This window comes from Hakea prostrata, chromosome 4 (genome assembly GCF_041222555.1).
Source record: "Hakea prostrata isolate BN-2017 chromosome 4, UWA_Hpros_2, whole genome shotgun sequence".
NCBI classification, from domain to species: domain Eukaryota; kingdom Viridiplantae; phylum Streptophyta; class Magnoliopsida; order Proteales; family Proteaceae; genus Hakea; species Hakea prostrata.
In genome coordinates this window covers 20,412,578-20,431,686 of record NC_142603.1, presented here as the reverse complement: position 1 = coordinate 20,431,686, position 19,109 = coordinate 20,412,578, and the positions used below count along the sequence as shown (strand labels likewise).

The 19,109-nt window shown below is 36.6% G+C and overlaps 2 protein-coding genes and 1 pseudogene across 2 annotated transcripts in view; 1 reads left to right on the top strand and 2 right to left on the bottom strand.

Annotated features, from left to right (window-relative positions):
• Positions 1 to 6,619: 6,619 nt before the first annotated feature.
• On the bottom strand, positions 6,620 to 8,954 carry LOC149018405 (zinc finger BED domain-containing protein RICESLEEPER 3-like; annotated as a pseudogene).
• A 4,260-nt stretch (positions 8,955 to 13,214) lies between these two features.
• On the bottom strand, positions 13,215 to 14,476 carry LOC149018404 (glutelin type-A 3-like). Its single transcript, XM_089154381.1, has 2 exons — positions 13,560 to 14,476; positions 13,215 to 13,418 (listed from the first exon to the last, which is right to left on the bottom strand). The coding sequence occupies exons 1-2, from the start codon at positions 14,474 to 14,476 to the stop codon at positions 13,265 to 13,267; spliced, it is 1,071 nt and encodes a 356-aa protein (XP_089010507.1). The 3' UTR covers positions 13,215 to 13,264.
• A 2,995-nt stretch (positions 14,477 to 17,471) lies between these two features.
• The window catches only part of LOC149018403 (mannose-6-phosphate isomerase 1-like), a 9,790-nt gene continuing 8,152 nt past the window's right edge, over positions 17,472 to 19,109 (top strand). Inside the window, exon 1 of the mRNA XM_089153886.1 lies at positions 17,472 to 17,622. Within this exon, the coding sequence (XP_089010012.1) occupies positions 17,472 to 17,622 (151 nt within the window). The remainder of the gene's footprint in view (positions 17,623 to 19,109) is intronic.

The window sequence follows — 19,109 nt, the reverse complement described above, 5'->3', positions numbered from 1 at the left end:
CAAGCTTGTGTTACTCTTTTTTTTTTTTTTTTTTTTGGATAACCAAGTAGTTCATTCATAAGGAGCATAGGAAGTGGCCGAGCAATAACCACTCATTGGAATCTAACCAATCTTTCGAACTCCCAACCGAAAGGTCCTTTTGGGCTAGGATGTCAACTATTACATTAGCTTTCCTAGGAATATAAGAAATCTGAAAATCTACAACATTTTCAGCTAAGGTGTGGATATCTTCAATCAAGGGCTTCACTGAAGAGGGAGAATCTGTGCTATGGCTTTTAATTAGCATCACTAACTGTTGATTGTCCGTTTCCACTTGCACATAACCAATGCCATGAGCTAAATAGTGAAGCAACCCTTCTTGGAGTGCAAGGGTCTCACCTTCCAAAACCAAAGAGAAATGAGATGGGATGGACCATGCAAGTTGCGGCAACCCTTCCTAATCTCTCACTATAAACCCAACTCCACTTTTGCCCGTCTTTTCTTTCCACGAAGCATCTACATTTAGCTTGGAAAAAGGTTGAGCCGGGGAAGCCCAAGCACAACCCCTATTATCAAGTGAGTTTGGTATCCCTCCACCCCCATATTGAGTCTTTCTTCCATGTTGCCAAAACTCCTCATGAGCCTTTGTAGCCTAAAAAATCACCTCTCTTGTTGTCCACCTTTTTCCCCCTTTGGTTGGTCATTTCTCGCTCTCCACAAGGTCCATGCTATGAAGGAAATAAACTTGTAAGACTTTTCACTTTCCTTTCTAACATCTTTCCAACCTCTAATCCACTCGGTCATACTACTTGGATTTGTTGAGGTACTTCTCCAAGATAAAGGGCTGCCAAACCATACTTGTCTTGAAAAGTTACATCGAAACAAAATGTGTGTGAAATCTTCTTCTCATTCCCCGCATTCACCACAATTGTCATCCCCCTTAGTACCTCTACTATTCAAGCCAACCATAGTTGCAAGGCTTTCATTGCATGCTCTCCACAGCAATGAGATAATTTTGGGCAGGGTGGGCCATTTCCATATAGTATTCCAATCTTCAAGCTGGAGCTCTTCCCATCCATGAGACTTTGATGATGATGGCTTACACTTCTCCTCTTTATATTGGAGTCTTTCTTGGAGCTTATATGCACTTTTCACCGAGAATATACCGTCATTAATTTCACCCCATATAATTTCATCTTCCTTTGGGAAAAGAGATAAGTGAATGGACAATATTGCTTCCACCTCTTTCCTTATGAACCATTTTTTGACCTCCTCTTCTTTCCAAGTTCTAGTTTCTTTCTCTATGAGTTCCTCCACTATATTCATAGTACTCCTGAAGGGCTTGGTGAAGTAATCCTAGAACCTTTTAGTTTAAGAACCCAAGGATCTGTCCAAATGTTTATTTTATTTCCCTTGAAAATGCTCCAAATCCACCCTTTCTTGATGACAACCCTTCTTTCCAAGATGCTTCTACATGCCCATGATGGGTTGTTTCCCAATCTAGCCTCCAAAAAATCACCTGATGGGAAATAGATTGCCTTCATAAATCTTGCCCAATCCGATATCGGGTCTATCATCAACCTCCATGCAACCTTGCTAAAAAGAGCTCGATTATGCATAAATGGATCTCTTAGTCCTAACCCCCTTGATATTTATGCTTTGCCAACCTCTTCTAGGACACCCAATGTATTGTTCTCTTCTCTTCATTGCCACCCCAAAAAAATGTAGCTGCCTTAATTAGCTTGTACCTTTTTATGAATGGTCTTTGAGATTTTGAAGTGTGAAGTAGTGTAATTAGAGGAGGGAAGAGCCACCGACTTGAGTAATATCTCTCTACCCCTATGGTTGAGTAATTTCTTTAACCAACCGCTAAATTTCTTCTCCATGTTATCACTTAATGAGTGAAACAACTTCACCTTGGAAACCCCAACTTCCGTAGGCAAGCTGGTATTTTGAGGGACCATCTCCGTATTTCACTTTAGAGATCTTTAAGAACCATCTCTTAACTCTTTGTAGAGTGTTTGGGCTGAAACACATGGATGATTTGTTGTAGTTAATTGTTTGTCCTGAGGCTTGGCAATAGAAAAATAGGCACTCCTTGAGAATATAAATACTACTCAATCTTGCTTCTGAGAACAAAATGCAATCATCCGCAAACATAAGCTGAGCAAAAGGGGCTTTCCTACCTTTAATCTTGATACCCTTCACCACTTTTTCGAACTCCTTTTTTGCAATAATATTAGATTAGCAAAGGGAACATATCACAAATAAAGCCAGGGAGAGGGGATCACCGTGTCTGATACTGCGTTTCATGTGATAGAGAATTGTTCTCCACCATTAATGAGGAAGGTATAGGTGACTAAGGATATTAAATTCATTATCATATCCACCATCTTCACTCTAAACCCCAATCTAGTAAGAATAGAGAATATAAACCACCATTCCAACCGATTATTTGCTCTCTTCATATCAAGCTTCACTGCCACAAAAGACTTCTTTCCTTTCTTTCTCTTTTTGATATAGTGAAATGCTTCATGGGATTTAAACATTGTATGAGATCAATCTTCCTTTGATGAATGTTGATTGAGCGTGGGGAATTGTCATAGGAAGAATGTCATGTAGTCTCCTCACAATAATCTTGGTCACTACCTTGATAGCCACTCCACAAAGACTAATTGATCTAAAGTCCTCCACCTTTTCCGGGTTATCTTTCTTGGGGATTAAGCACACAAGTGTCTCATTGCTTCCTTCGGGGACCTCACATGTAGATGTGGATTAGTTCCCAAAATCTTTGAAAGAATGGAGGGGGGGGGGGGGGGGACCATCTGCACCTGAGCTCTTGAGGGGATTCGTGTCAAAAAGTGATTCTTTGATTTTCTCAAGTGAAGGATCCTTAAGCAGGTCTTCCGTATGTTGTTGTGAAAGAGTAGGCTAAATATAACTAATGGCAACCTCTAGATCACAGTCCTCAACCTCATCAGAGGTAAAGAGCAAGGAGTAGTATTCCAAAAACACATCATAAATTTCCTCTTGATTCTTACACCAATTTCCTTCACCATTTCTGATTTTTAGCACTCTATTATGCCTCCTATTGATGGTACTAGCATGAAAGAAAGCAGTATTTCTTTCCCCCTCTTGTAGCCATTGGATTTTAGATTTTTGTCTCCACATTATTTCTTCATAGCTAAGGAGATTCTCCAATTCTTCCATAAGTATGTTTTCCTCTCCTTGTGTGTGGTTCTCCACAGTTAGCCCTTGTAAGAATGTTAGTCTCTTATGTATTTTTTCAGTTTGCTTTTGAACATTTCCAAAGACTTCTCTACTCCATATTTTCGAGTCCTCCTGACACCAAGTTAATTTCTGAAGAAGAGAAGACTGTCCTTCAGCCTTGTTCCAAGCCCTTCGTAGGAAGGATTTTTTAGCCACATGGACTCAAATCTGAAGGGTCTAGCACCTCATGAAGGTCTCCAATCAGTGTTTAGTGATAGGGCATGGTCTGAAGCTCAAGCAACCTCAACAAAGATTGCTACTTTCGAAAATGCTAACATCCACTTTGAATTTGCCAAAACCCTATCCAACCTCACCCTTATATTGTCTCTTCCCACCCTTTTGTTACTCCATGTATATGTTGCCCCATGTGCACCCAGATCAAGCAATCCACATTGTGTTGTAGATTCCTTGAATTGTGAGATATCCTTAGTGCCTTTACAACCAATTGCCTTCACTTCTTTTATGCCAGGCTAATATTGAATTGAAGTCCCCTTATACATAACCGTTTCTCTTTTTTTCCCCTTCCTATCTCACCAATGTCTTCCCAAACTTTCCACCTCTTACTTTTATCAAGATCTCCATAGATTGTTGTAAGGAAAAAACTATTATTATTGCCCATTAACAATGTACAATCAATGAACCTTTGAGAGCTTTGAATTACCTCTATTTTGAACGGGTGCTTCCATACTAGAGTCAATCCCCTGCCTTCCCTTTTGGATCAACTGCGAAGCATTCATCGAACTTGAGTTTCTTATGGATTTTCTAGACTTTCCTTGCTGGAATCATTATTTCCATAAGAAAAATCACATATGGATTCCTTCTTTTGGAGAGATTATGCAGGGCTCGGAATGTAAAGGAAATCGCCATACCCCCACAATTCCAGCTTATGCAAATCATGATTGCTCGTGGAGCTGGTACTCCCCAACCTCCACGGGTGATGTCTCTAAAAAAGACGTATCTTGATCATCAACTTGAGTTGAGTCTTCCTCCTTCACAATTGCTCCACTCCTCTCTTTTTTTACTCATCCCTCGCTATCAAATTGACTTTGGACTCCCTTCATTTGATTCACTAACAGGGCAAGGTGGATTCTGGAGTTGCAAAGGTATAGGATTGTAGTTTGGAGAAGAGGGTATACGTGGTTTTGTTGGTGAAAGGCCACAACAAATGGGCCTAGAATATGGGAGTTAATGTGTGAGTTATCAGACGCAGTTGGATCCCAATGTTGTTGGGCTGGTGAGTCTTGAGAAATTAATTCAAGGTTGTTATGGGCTTGTGTGTTGATGGGCTTAGTGGGGGTGATGAAGTATGAATGGTTAACCAAAGTGGTTCTATGTTGGTTATTAAGATGGGTTAATGGGTTGGGCTGAATTGGCATATTAACTAGGGTGGTTTTGAGGGTGGGTTAAATTGTTGAGGTGGGTTGGCAAATTAGGGTTTAGTAGAGAGACATTAGCAAGGTTTGGGAGCAAAGATACCCAAAAGGATTTGTATATTTGGGATCAACAAAGCTGCCGTCAGGTTTGGGTGTGTTTGGGAGTAAGGTGTGAGAAAGCACTTTATTGCCCAACATCATGGTTCGGGGGATCTTTTTGTAGAGGATGTGGTGGCAGGTTTGTTGGGGCAAAGGTGAGTGAAGATGGGCTAGCTTCAAAGGTGGGAGATTGTATTTCAGGAGCTGTTTGTGGCCCAAGTTGTAAGGACAACTGCTGAATACTACTGAAGATTTGGGAGACAGGTATTAGGGATGTGTCAGTATTTGCATTGATGGCATTAGTCCTTCCTTCTCCGGCATTGGTGGTTTTTTGTTCTTGTTGACTGCTAATCCACCTTTGGTAAAACTTACGTTGGGTAAAGTGTATTGATGAGGCCTCCACAACCAGTCTATGGTCTATTGTGATGCCTCTCATATGGGGACCAAGACCTTGCATTCTTCTTGTTAGAGTTTGATCGGAAAAAACCAGGTAGGGCATCTCATGTCTTCCTGCCCAAGAACTCCACACAGGTAGCAAAATACTGGTAGTTTTTCAAATTTCAAAGTTACCATTGCCTATGTACCATCCCTTCTCTGTGATGTAGCTTCTCAGTGGCCTCATGTCGTTTGATTGTCACTCTACATCTAAAGTATTCCACTCTAGCTCCAAGTTGGTTCCCCTGAACCAGAATACCTCTCCCAGATTCTCTGAATTTTTTTGCCAATTGAAAGCCAAATTCAAGGTTGAACAAATCTAGAGGGATTTTGTGGAACTGGATCCAGAAATCCACTTGCATGAACAACCGCTTTCTAAGGTTCCAACATTAATAGGTTGCCCAAGGCGACTCCTCTATGACATTGAAGAGATCTTGATGATATTCAAATTGAAACATAAAGGTATCCTCTCATATAGGGATAATGAGTATTGGCATTACCATATTCCATACCTTCGAAAGGCCTTTGAAGATTGTCTATCTCCGGTAAGGTTTCCCAACCAAGACCTTCCCCACTAAAGTATTGATTCTAGAAATTCTTGCTACATCTTCAATCTACTCATCAACATCCAACCTAGGGGTGTCAACGGTGTGGTTTTGGGCTGAAAACCCCCCAACCCAAACACAAACCATTTAAAAGATAACGGTTTCGGTGCGGTTTGGGTTGGGGTTATTAGGGGTTTGGATTCGGTTTGGGCTAACGGTTTGGACTAAATTAAAAATCAATATTGAAATTTATTTTATTTTTCCTCAACTCCTCACAGACAAAACTACAAAGAGAGAGGAAGAAGACTCCAAGTAAATCTAGTGATGGCATTAGCTTGATGCCTTGATCCAAAGACCCCCCTAACCCCAAAAAATAAAGAATTTAGATTCTTCTATCATGTGTTGACCAGCCTCACAATCTTCACCCAATGAAATTGGATTTATATGATGGCTCAACTTTAAATTACTTGTGGTAAGGAATAGATCTACTAGTGCCTAGCAGCAACGCATGGTCCTACCATCATGGCATACAATTACGAAAACATGATTCTAAATATCACAGGAATAAAAACACCATTACAAAATAGCTCTATTTTGAAAAGAATAAACAAAGGGTATCAACAAACAAGAAAGTAACTTAGAAAAACTTTAATGAGTTCATCTAAAAGCATTGAATTTCAACGTCCTTCTTAATTGTTGAATATTTTGTTCAAGTACACCTGTTTGAACCAAATCAAATAAAACATGAGAAATGAGAATAAAAAAAAAAAAAAAAAAAAAGCTAAGCTACTTTAAAATCTAAAATATTTATAAAAAACATGTTCTTGAAAGTCTTCACAACATGACAACAAAAAGCATAACATAATAGAATGTATACTACTAGATTTCAAATGACTCAATAGTACACTACCTTAGTATTCAAAAGTTTGAACAAGCAGACAAAGTAGTAGTTGTTGAACTTGATGCCATGACGCTTTCTAGCACATTGCCTAACGTATTGTTTAACTGATCATCAAGATCATCAGTAGGTTTAGCTACACACCAAAGTAAACAAGTTATTAATTGAGAAACAAAAGTTCATTATAAAATATATGATTAAGGGGAGGGAAGGGAAAGGGAAAAAAAAAAAAAAAAAAAAAAAAACCCCCTCTGAAATCAACATCAGAACATCCAATCTCGAAGACGTATTAATGCTTCAGCGTTGGTTGGTAGTAGCTTGCTTCGGTATTTATCGATGGCACAATCTCTAGCACTAAAAGCTGACTCAGATGCCACCGTTGAAATTGAAATAGTTAGTATATGACGAGCCATCTGAGCAACATGTGGATATCTTGACCCATTTGCCTTTATTAGCCAATCCATAAAAAATTATCATCATTATCGGTGCATGGGATCTTTGGGTCAGTTAGATTTACATCTAACTAAGATATACATCCACTATCCATTTCAGCTATCACAGATGTCGCAAATTCCTAAGGAATACATAAATTGTTAGTAATATTAGTAATTAATATAGAAATTTACAATTCTAAAAAAGGATAAACTAATAGAATTTAAGTAAAGACTAAGGAATCACATTTACTTATAGTTATTGTTTTAAATTTTTCAGAATGAGAAGGCATTACAGTTGATAGATTTCCATATCTACTTTTATGCATACTCATGTATTTATTAAACAATTGGTATAGTGCAATCTTCACCTTGTTGAACGTAACATTGGCATTTGAGTCTAAAGAAGCAACTTTTGAAAATGCCCATTTTACAAAATCAAGCTTGTAAAGAGGGTCAAATATCAAAGTAATGGCTTAGATCGTACTATAACCACTCCAATACTTATCAATATTTTCTTTCATCTCCACTGCCATTGACCTCATGAAACTTCTTTCATTTGAAATTTCCTCTAACAAACTTAAATGTATCTCCCATATATTGACAAAATATTGATTGGATGTAGGATACTTGGAGCCAGACAATAAAACAATAATTTCATAAAAATAATACAAGAAACCTATCAAACATTCAATCTTTGACCATTGATCTGAATTGGGCATACTTGATAATTGTTTTCCAAATCCTTAAGGACCTCAAATGCTTTTTGATAAAAGATTGCAAATTCAAACATAAGACAAATTGAGTTCCACCTTGTGGTGATATCTCCATGCAATTCTTTATTACTTTCTAATCCCACTTGCTTACAAACTTTCAAAAACTTTATCTTCCTTGCTTGAGATGCTTTCACATAGGTTACTACATTGCACCAACTCTACAGACTCATCAATACATTTCAATCCATCATGCACAATTAAATTAAGAATGTGTGCAAAACACCTATTGTGAAAAAAATTCTCCATTACATAGAAGAACATTCTTGAAATTTAAATTCCTCTTCAACATCTCAACAAAACTGAAATTACAAGTAGCATTATCCAAATTAATTGAGAATAATTTTCCTTCAATGCCCCAATCATTCATAATTTGAGAAACCATGTTACAAATATGCATATCAGTATGAGGGGGTGGCATTATGCAAAAACTCAATAACTTCTTATGCAACACCTAATCCTTATCAATGTAATGTGCAATGTACCCATCATTGGATATTTATGACAAAAAATTACTTTTCAAAGAGAATTTACCATTAAAAGAGTAAAACAAAGACTTGATTCTATTACCCTTTGATCGGTAAAGTTTCAAAATCTTAGTCATCTGTGTAAAGTTTCAAAATCTTAGTCATCTGTGTATTTCTACTTATATAAGTATAGTCCGAAAAAAGGTAAGAGATCAATTTCTTAAACCCCATATACTCAACAAAAGTTAATGGTAACTCATGTCTAACCACGAACCTAGTGATTTTGTCACGTACAAAGTCTTAATCCTTCTGTTTGTCTCTTACCATCATTTGCCCTTCATTTCTAATCATAAGCATTTGTCCCACATCAACATTTTTCCTCTTTGGACAAGTTTGAAGATGTCTTCGAAGAGTTCTAGTTCCATTTCTAGTACTATTAGCCTTATATATCTTTCCACATTTTTTGCATTCAACTCTTTTTATTCTATCTTCAAAATTTTTTACATTAAGTACATTGGAGTCATCCCATACTGTACTTCTCCTACTTCTCTTTAAAGTTGTTGCAGTAGTTATGGCAGCTTCACTAAATTGAGATACCATGGATGACACTTCAGGATATTCCAATGCATCATCAGATATCTCATCATTATCAGACTCATCTACATTGATAGGTTTTCTTGACATTTTCCTAATCAACTAAAATAAATGTGATATACCATTAAGCACAATTAGTAAAATTCAATATTAATAACAAAATGAAATGGAAATGTTTTTAATAGTAATTTATAATTGTCACCATAATGAACCCTCATGCACACATATTTAGAATATGATAATGAAAAAATTTGATAGATCATGAATACAACAATACAAGGCTGAGGCAAAATGAAAAGAAAATGTTTTATATGGTAATGCAAAATCACATATTGGTATAACCAAGAGACATATTCATTTTAAACACTTACACTTTAAGAGGTAAAAAATGATCAAACTAAGTTATAGACAAACACTAATAAACAAAGTTCTTTCACCAAAAAATTTATTAAACGAAGTCTCAATAAATGTGAAAGCAAGCATACCCTTGTTAAACAAAGCTCTAAGAAAAATATTAAATAAAATTCTAAGTAAAATATTGGTAGAACTGAGCAACATCAAGGCTGCCCCTACTAAAATATTGTGAATCTTTTACTTCAATTTCTCAAGATTGGTGGATCTGACTCTAATCCGAGATCCAAGGTCTCAAATCCCTATTTTCATAACCTCTTTCCAACTTTTGATTGTTGTAAGCTTCAATCAAATAAAAAACATTTAAATATATTGTATTCATGTGTTGTCTCATTTGTGATTTGTTCTTTCACTTTGTCTAGCTAGAATAAAATATTAAGATATACTATATTATTAAAATTCTTGATTCATGCTCCATCATCCACCAAAGATGAATTATTTCAGATGTACAATATTATTAGAATTCTCGATTCATGTTCCAACATCCACCAAAAATGAGTTCTCTCTCTACTTTATTTTCTTTTTCCCCTATTGAGATATTAGCATTTTGTAAAGTAAGAATGTAAGATATTGTTTATAAGAATGTAAAATACTATTTTTCCTCTCTCTGTTTTCAACTTTTTGGGTAGAATTGTAGAAAGCTATTGCTTTTAACTCTTTTTTTTTTTTTTTTTCCAATCAGTCTTATACTCTTATAATCTTATTTGTGAAACATACCGTTCAAGTGGTCAACTGCAACATATCAAGAGTATAATCAGTATATATTGAGATTTGAGAGTGGGTTAGACTACTCATCATTAAGGTAATAAGGTTTAAAATTAGACTTTTGTGGAAAAATAACGGTCTTATTTGTTAACTTCATTCAATTTAGGATATCACCAGTGGTTATTTGTTAACCTCATTCAATTTAGGATCATCACCACTCACCATTGTCACTAGTAATTATTATTTTATTTAGACAAAATCGTATGTTTGAGGTTGAGGATGATTTTGTATTTCTGTGATCGGTTTGAACTTTGAATTTAATCTTCATTTATTTGAAGAAAATTTAGGCCTATAGTTTCAGTGAGTTTGCCATTTAAAAATATGACCTCTTTTTACCAAATTAATAAATAAAAACAAAAACATATGATAGTTAGATGGTCTGTGAATCTGTGATCGTCGGCAAGAAGAATGGCGAGGTGTGATTGTGAGATTACCTAGAATTGCCGAGGTGATGAAGAGCGAGAGAAAGAAGAACCAAGAAGATGAAGATGAGTAATCGAGTATAATCTCGTTGCTACTTGCTTGCTGTTGCTGGAGTCACCGTTGCTTGCTTGTTGTTGCTGGAGTCACCGTTGCTTGCTTGTGGCTGAAGTTATCGCCGCCGTCACCGAGAGGGAACATGAGAGAAGGTAAAATGTGAAAGCAGCGAAACAAGGAAAATGAAAACCCTTAACTTTGATTTGGGAAAGTGAAAATGAAATAGTGAAACCGAAATGGTGAAACCGTAAAAGTGTAAACCTTAAAACTGAACCATTAAATGAAAATATAGGGTTTGCCACTTTGCCGGTTTGGTAAAACTTAAATTAAATGAAAACTTGAAATTTGAGGAATGTGAAATGTTGAACCAATGAACCTTAAGGGTTATTATTTTTCAAATTCAATGGTTCATTACTTCATTTAATATTTTTATTTTAATTTATACTAACGGGTTAATGGGTTGTGGTTAGGGCCTATCATTTCGGGCTAGCAGGCCGCACAAGGGCTGGCCCGACCCAACCCAAAACTCTTCGGCTGAGGGTCCTCAGCCCAAACACATCCCATTAAGGTTCAGTTTGGGCTGGTTTGAGCTATAACGGGCCAGTTTAGGTTGAAAATTGACACCCCTAATCCAACCCATCATCATTTGAGAGAACCACTTCAAAGAAGTATCTGCCACCATTCCCACTAGTATCCGGTGGTCGTCCCCTTCGTTTGCCTCTTGCTGAAGCCCTATTCCTACCTTACATAGACTCCATTAGAACAACGCTCTAGTATTGTGGTGGTACACATTCATTGATGGGGAATAGCACTCACTCTGGAGGAAAGTTAACAGAAATTGCATTCCAAGTCAAGTGTTAATAAGTATACTATACTCAGTGCACAGACTTAGAACTGCTTATTTTTGAACTTAAGTTCGAGACTAGACATTCAATGAGTGAACATTTAATAAACATGCCAAACATGAAATTTAAAGGTTGTAACTAATGTACAAAGTACTTACATTTAATAACTTAAGAAATGTCAGATTTGCACAACCTCACACATATTTTTATGGCTTGAGTTCATGGCAAAACATTCAACAACTGAGTAGTTAACCAGCATGCCAAGCATAACATTTTTCAACAATCTCAATGTGAATTTAAATTTTAATCCAAAAATCTTCTTTATGCTATTATAGTTGAAAATTTAAATTTTATTTTGCAGAATGTGAAAATTAACTAGTCAAGTTGCCATTGACAATTGGTATGTTAATACAAGGCAAACTGATTTAAAATGTAGCAAATGCTACTACATATGCATTAGAATGTAGCAAATGTGACCACATGTGTTAGAATATAGCGAATGTGACTACACCAACTAGAATGCAACAATAGTGGTTACTCATGTGTCCGCATGTGTTAGTCTTTGAAAATTATTTTTATCACATATCTAAATATGGTAACAAAAAAGAAGTGCAAGTTTGGTTAAAGTCTTTAAAGGTGGCTCGACCATAGCCTTCCATGTAACAAATGTGGTGTTTACTTTTAGCTTATGTCATAATACATAGTTGCTAATATATTTTATAAATATGTTACATAAGTTGTTCATTGTACATAAACAAGAACAAATGTAGTGAAATTTGAACAAAAGTTTGTCTAATCAATTAGGGCTACTAACATAGTAGACACAATACTATTACAATTAAATGGACACTACCTGCAATAGTACTATTACAGAAGGAAGAAGAGGGTAGAAACGAGAAACGTCTTAAGAGAGGAGAGGCGAGAAGCACTAGAAGAGAGAGAGATGAGAGAGAGAGAGAGAGAGAGAGAGAGAGTGATCGATGATGCCTTTCAAGCTGTTTTACCATCATTGATATTAAATACCATATCCATAACTACATCTTCATCAATGTCAACGGGTCAGGTGTAATCATCTAGGTTGGTTAGACGCGTTATCTAGATTTGATATGGTTGATAAAATCGTCATCCCAGTGATGAGTGGATGGTTTAAAAGAAAGTTTGCGTAAGCTTGCCATACTTTGATGGATGATTTAAAAGAAAGTTTGCGTAAGCTTGCCATACTTTGATGGTTTGTCTAATCATTCAAAGGAATTGATGCGAAATCCCCGATGATCATAACCCAAAACGCGTGTAGAAGGCAATTGTGGGCTATCCAGATAAAGACCATTGGATTGGAATTTGAACCAATGGAAGTGAATGGTGTTGATGTTGAAGATGGAGTTTTCTTGAAGTTCAAAGGAAGATTTAACTCAAATGCTAACTGATTTTGGAAAGTGGATCAAGAGTTCGTTGAGGTACGTTTAGAGGGTCCCAAGGATCATGTTAGACAACGAATAAAGATAGCAATCATTGTCAACCAGATTAAAGCAAGGTTAGATGAGACTTAACTTCGAATTACGTGGTACATGAGATCAAACTCGGAACAAAACTTTTGATGAGATTAATCTCAGTTGTTAGGTCATGAACCAATAAGCTACTGTTACTTCTAAAGCTTGGTATGAAACCTAAAATGAGATGAACTCATCAATTTTTTCAGTTAAATTAGGAGAAAGAGATATCCAACAAACTTATTACGATTCATTAGTCTAAACAGAATGACAAAACCTACATAAACTTTTCATGGGGAGGTCCTGGGTTTGTATAGTAATATTCCCCCACCCTATATATAAACTCTTCGGATTAAAAAAAAAAAACGGAATTCAGTAAATCCTAAATTCAGAAACATTAGGATCTTGCCCCCAGTTAATCTGAAGGAGCGAAGAAGATGGCATCCTTTGTCCTCTTCGAGCGAAATAGTTTCTCTAGTTCAGGATCCACATTGAAAGCACCAGCAAGCACTTGAGGAGACAACGCTTTCCACACAGAGGTAGCACCGGCCATATGGGTGAATACAGGACTGCATGCACAAACATTAACAATCAAATAAGAATTTGAATCCAGTGAATATGGTGTATGGGTAGATTAAAGGGCTTGATTTGGTATCAGAAACTGGCACTGAACATCAAGAATTAGCGCAACAGAGAGAGAGAGAACTTACTCTGGAGTGCTGATTATGGAGAACCAATGCATGCCCTCATCGTTGGCGATCTTGGAGACGACATGGAACCTTGGAACAATGAACAGATTACCAGCCTTGAGGGTGGTCTCAAGCACACGTTTACCATCGACACCTACGACCTGAACACGGCCACTCCCCCTCAGCACGTAAGTCACCTGATAGGCCGAGTCGCATGAGAAACCAGGAGAACACATGGAATGTCCATCGATCCTAACAAGATCAGAACCAAGTCCAACTTTTTCCACCAGAGGAAGATTTTTAGTGTTCAACACCACAACACGACCACCATTAGGGATATCAGTATCTAACGGCGCTTCCAAACAGTTGAGAGCCAACCCTTTTCTGAGCTCTGCCTTGGGCTCTGGCAAGTTAAATCCTTCTTTCAGCTTCACAATTCCGGTGCCTGGTTGGCTTTCAACGAGAGTCTTCACTTTATCCTCCGGCAAGTCAAAAGCTCGGGCAACAAACTCGGTGGTTAACCCATTGAGGAATCCATTTGAACCAGTAAGATAGAATTCGGTGAACTCACCCCTTTTGCGGGATTTAGAGGTATCACCTAGGAACAGCACCACGAGATCCTTTTCCCGGTCGTTGAACCACCAGGTCACGGTACCGAACGGGAGGGCAAGTGAATCGCCCTCCTTGATCGGAATCACCTTCTCCTCAGATTCAGGAAGCACGATCCCGGCCCTGCCGTATCCTTGAATGACATAGGCGATCTTGGTGGAATCAGAGTAACTAGGAAGCGCAAAGCCATTCTTCTCGAGGGCAAGCTTTGCCGCTCCGATGTTGCCTTCGTCGAGCATGGGAAGTTCAGAAGGCACCCATGTATAGTAGGATCCACCATCTCCACCATAGAGTTTCTTTGCCAACTGGGGAGAGAGATCAACAGCCATTATCGTATAAATCTTTCTCAACGTGATCGGCACTCAAGAAGAAAGAAAGAGACTTGGAAGTGGAGTTCTTTTTATCACTGACGAAGAATTTGATGCTTCTTTAGTAGGTATTTATAGGCTTCAGTGGCCAGTGAGTGTGACAAATGAATTAGGGCGAAAGAAGAGGAAGTGGAACAAGATAAATCTGTTGGGATTTCTTTTTTTTTTTTTTTTTTTTTTGCTTGCCATCCCCGGTTTTCAAGGCTTTGCTTTGACTAATCCGGGTCGCACACCTGGTTGTGGTGGGTGAGTCTCCAAGCGGGGATTTTTTGCATTCACAAGGTTTCAATACAGGAACCTTGCTTAAGCGGACCAAGCTGCTTACCACTTGGACCAACCCCCGTTGGTACGATTACATATTTCTAACGTATAGATTTCAAACAAGTTCAAAGTTCCTTGAATGATATGAATTTTTGTTAGTGCTTATAAGTGAATATTATTTAGAAAATTGAAAACCAACTGAATTTCTTAGATTCTCTGAGCAAATTTCGCTCGGAGCCTTTATTTGACTCCTAACAAACTTAATATTCGGAGCTGACTTTCCGGCATTCTAGCCGGCCTATTGCTAATCTTTCTTTTTCAAGATCAACTTGTTATAAGTTCGGGAAGTTGGTTGGATACAACAATTAAATTTTAGATAAATAATTACAAAAGATTGGTTCAAATGGCAGAAGACCAACTCCTCATAAAAGATTAGTCTAAGATGGCCAGAACATCTTAGTTCCAAATAAATAATTTAAAAAAAAAAATGCAAAATAAAAATATATTTGATTTAAATGCCTATCATATTATACTATACTATTATATTATACTACTATTGTAGAAGCACAAACTAATTGTAGTACTAGTATAAAAACACGAATTAAAGGGAGATGCCTATGTTTTCTTACCCAAAATACCCTTACTCATTCACTTAATAGACATTATTAAATGATATCCAAAAATATAATTTTACATTTTACATTTAATAAGTAAGATTTGAATTAATATTAATTACATCTTTTCTTTTAAGATCATAATTAATTTATAAATGTTAATAACTAAATATTATTAATAGATTGTTTCAAAGCCTTGAAAATAAGAACCAATAATTCTTCACTCTCCTTAGTTATTAAATCTTTCTTTATCTTAATAAGTATATAACCCCACTCTTCAAATTCTAAAAGAATACCATCTTAACTCCCTTCTTACTTTCCAATTAATTCATAAGAAATTTAACTTTGTAGTATTAAAGAAGTGTTTTATCTTAAACCCAAGGCTTTTCTCTCATTTTCTCATAAATACCTCATCAATAAGGGGAAAAATCCCAAAATTCTTCATAAATGTTTTATGGGCCTGTTTGGTTACTTGAGTCTATAGATTTCAAATTTATGGAGTCATGGTTCATAAAATTAACTGCTTGCTTAAACTAAACTTTTTGAATGAAATCTATTCAGTCATGGAAATGTTTAGGGCCTGTTTGGTCACATGAATCCAGGGATTTCAAATCTCTGGATTCATAATTGCAAGATTTATATCTGTTTGGTTGTGAAAATCTCTAGATTCATGAAATCTAAAGATTCATGTTTTCGTACTAAAAACGTGAATCTGTAGATTTATGGGTATGGGGTGAAATCCAGAGATTTCATCCCTACTATAAAAATGCTAAACATTTGTGGATTCACAAAAATCACTGATGAATCCACATATTTCATTCCACATATTCGGTTAACCAAACAGTTAATTTTATAAATTATGATTCCATAGGTTTGAAGTCTATAGATTTGAAATCTCTAGATATTTGAAATCTCTTGACTTGTGTAACCAAACAGGTCTAATGCGTTTATAGTAAGAGTAAAATCTCTGGCCCTCCCCCTGCTGTGACCACCGCCGACCCCTGCTTCTGTGACCACCGCCGACAACCACCCCCCTCCCCCATCAAAAAAGAGAAAATGCTCAACTGAGCCCGTTGGGAGCTGAAGGAGAAAAAACACGATGACCCAGATAATTTTGTTTTCTTCTATGTTGATTCATTGTTCGATATTAAGATCCTAGATGAAGGAAGGAAACTCTAGAGCCAAGAATTATGACTCTTTGCTCTAAGTTTTTAATGGCGGCACTAATACTACAACTACAACATTATAGTGGAACATTGCAAAAGCATCAAAACAAAACCAGAACAGTTTGCTAAGATCATATTATAACCCCACTCTTAACTCCCTTCTTACTTTCCAATTAATTCGTAAGAAATTTAACTTTGTAGTATTAAAGAAGCGTTTTATCTTAAACTTAAGTCTTTTCTCGCATTTTCTCATAAATATCTCATCAATAAGGGGGAAAATCCCAAAATTCTTCATAAATGTTTTTTGGGCTTGTTTGGTGACTTGAGTCTATAGATTTCAAATTTATGGAGTCATGGTTCATAAAATTAACTGCTTGCTTAAACTAAATTTTTTGAATGAAATATATGGAGTCATGGTTCAAATGTTTAGGGCCTGTTTGGTTACATGAAATCTTTGGATTCATAATTGCGAGATTTATACCCGTTTCGTTGTGAAAATCTCTAGATTCATGAAATCTAGAGATTCATATTTTTGTACTAAAAACGTGAATCTGTAGATTTATTAGTCGAGAGCATGTCACTAAAAATTTAGCAGTGCTTCTCAAACAAAATAATACATAACAACCAACAAATTGAACATGGCATACTAGAAATGATCAATCATTCGTATCAGCACACTTGATTCAACATGGAGCATGAGTTGTTCAATTAATATCTTTAAAACCCATCTTCGAGCATCGCTATAGGATTTCACTCGAGAAGGGTTGAGTACCTCGGAAATAAGATTCCAGCAAAGAAGCCTCCACAAAGGACCATAGGTAGCAGAATTAATGTTAAGTGGGTTGTTGTTGACTAAGTGGATAGGGGAAAAGGATGTCAGATTAGAAAGATGGCACCATTGTCGACTAGGGCTTGATGGGCAAGAGAGTGGTTTGTGATGAAAATTGCAGGGTTGGGGCTGATGTGGAGGGTGATGATGGGGCCATACTTGTTGCAAAAATCGCAAATTATTGGTTCGACTTTGCCAGAGAAGACTTGCAAAGCCACGAGAAGCTTCCGATTATGGGTACTTTAAAGGGGCCTGGTGGGAGAGATATGCTTTGTTGGTGGAAATTTTTGGGGGAGAGAAGATGGATTTGAGGGATATGCGAAGGCAAAGAGAAAAGAGGAATACAAACCAGAGCCCCATTAAAGGACATGGAAGATGTTCAAAGTCTCAGAGATTGTATTTGGAGGAAGATATCAAAGTACGTTTTCATTGAGATATCTCCATAACCATGCGAGTTTCATGACTTTCATCTACAAAAGTTCAATAGCAAATGAAGTCCTTTGGTTTGCAAACTATTACGTTTACATTCTATAGAATTTTGTTTATGGACATGACGCTCATCTAGGATAGCTGAGCTTTGCTCTTTTTGGGGGGGGGGGGGTGGCTGCCTATGGTGGTCATCGACAGGGGGAGGGGATGGTGAATTGAGTGAACAAGGGAATTTTCTTGTAAATTTTAAAAAAATCAAAAAAAATAAAGGTTTGGCAAAATCATCAGAAGTGGATAGTTTAATATATTTTCCACTTAAGTGGAAAGTCAAGAATTCAAACCCAACTTAAGTGGGCTCCTTGAAAGGAAATTTAACGCACATGTATAATAGTGGCACATATCATAATGCTTGTTATTTGGAATAGAACCAAAAGGAAATTTAACACACAAGTATCGTGGGTGAGGGTAGTCTCTGCATGCTAACTGACTCTTCTCAATAATAATGAGCAACTCATTATCCGCATCCACTGAGTCGTTCGCATCGGAAGTTAGATTATCAAGGTCAAAATCCAATATAGTACAACCATCGTCATTAAGCACATTGTCCATGATAAGTCTCTCCCCTATACTTTACTTATTGTGACATTTTTAATATTTATCTTATTAATAGTTAAAAATATTCTTAATAAGTTTAATATATATTTTTAAGTATTTCTCATAATATGTTGTTTAGTTTTAAGTGACTTCTATATTTTTGTTGTTTGATTTTAAAAGCATAGATATACAGTTTCTTTTTGTCATCACCAATCTAATTATAAGGACTAGGAGCCCATAAGTATAAGGGGGGGGAAGGGGTGGAGAGACAGAGGTTGAGCATGAGATCTCCTTGGTCTTACTACCTCTATATAGGAGGCTACTACCATCATACCAAAAGCACACTCATTATGCATAGTTGGAAATTCAAGTTTTGACTAAAGTGAATTGCCTAAGTACTTGTTTTTCAAAAATGTAATGTTAAACAAATTTTTTTAGAGACTGGATCTAAGTGAAAAATGACATAATTAGGTCATAAGTTGTTGAAGGAAGACTACTCATCAATGTCTTTACCAAAATATTTTTGTAAATCATTACAAAACCAAATTGCCCAAAAATTCAGTCGAGTAAATTTTAGACCTTGTTGTTCACTTTGTTGCCATTGATTTTCCATTTTTGAAACAATATAGTCCGAAACCTATAAAGGCATGGCCTCAATATCTAGTACTTTTGTTGATCTCAATCTCAAATATTATCTCACA

Excerpts from the sequence above, each read along its gene's own strand:
- LOC149018404 (XM_089154381.1), bottom strand. The coding sequence starts at position 14,476 with ATGGCTGTTGATCTCTCTCCCCAGTTGGCAAAGAAACTCTATGGTGGA. Across the intron at positions 13,419-13,559 it reads TCCATAATCAGCACTCCAGA|TCCTGTATTCACCCATATGG; the intron begins GTAAGTTCTCTC and ends TTGTGCATGCAG.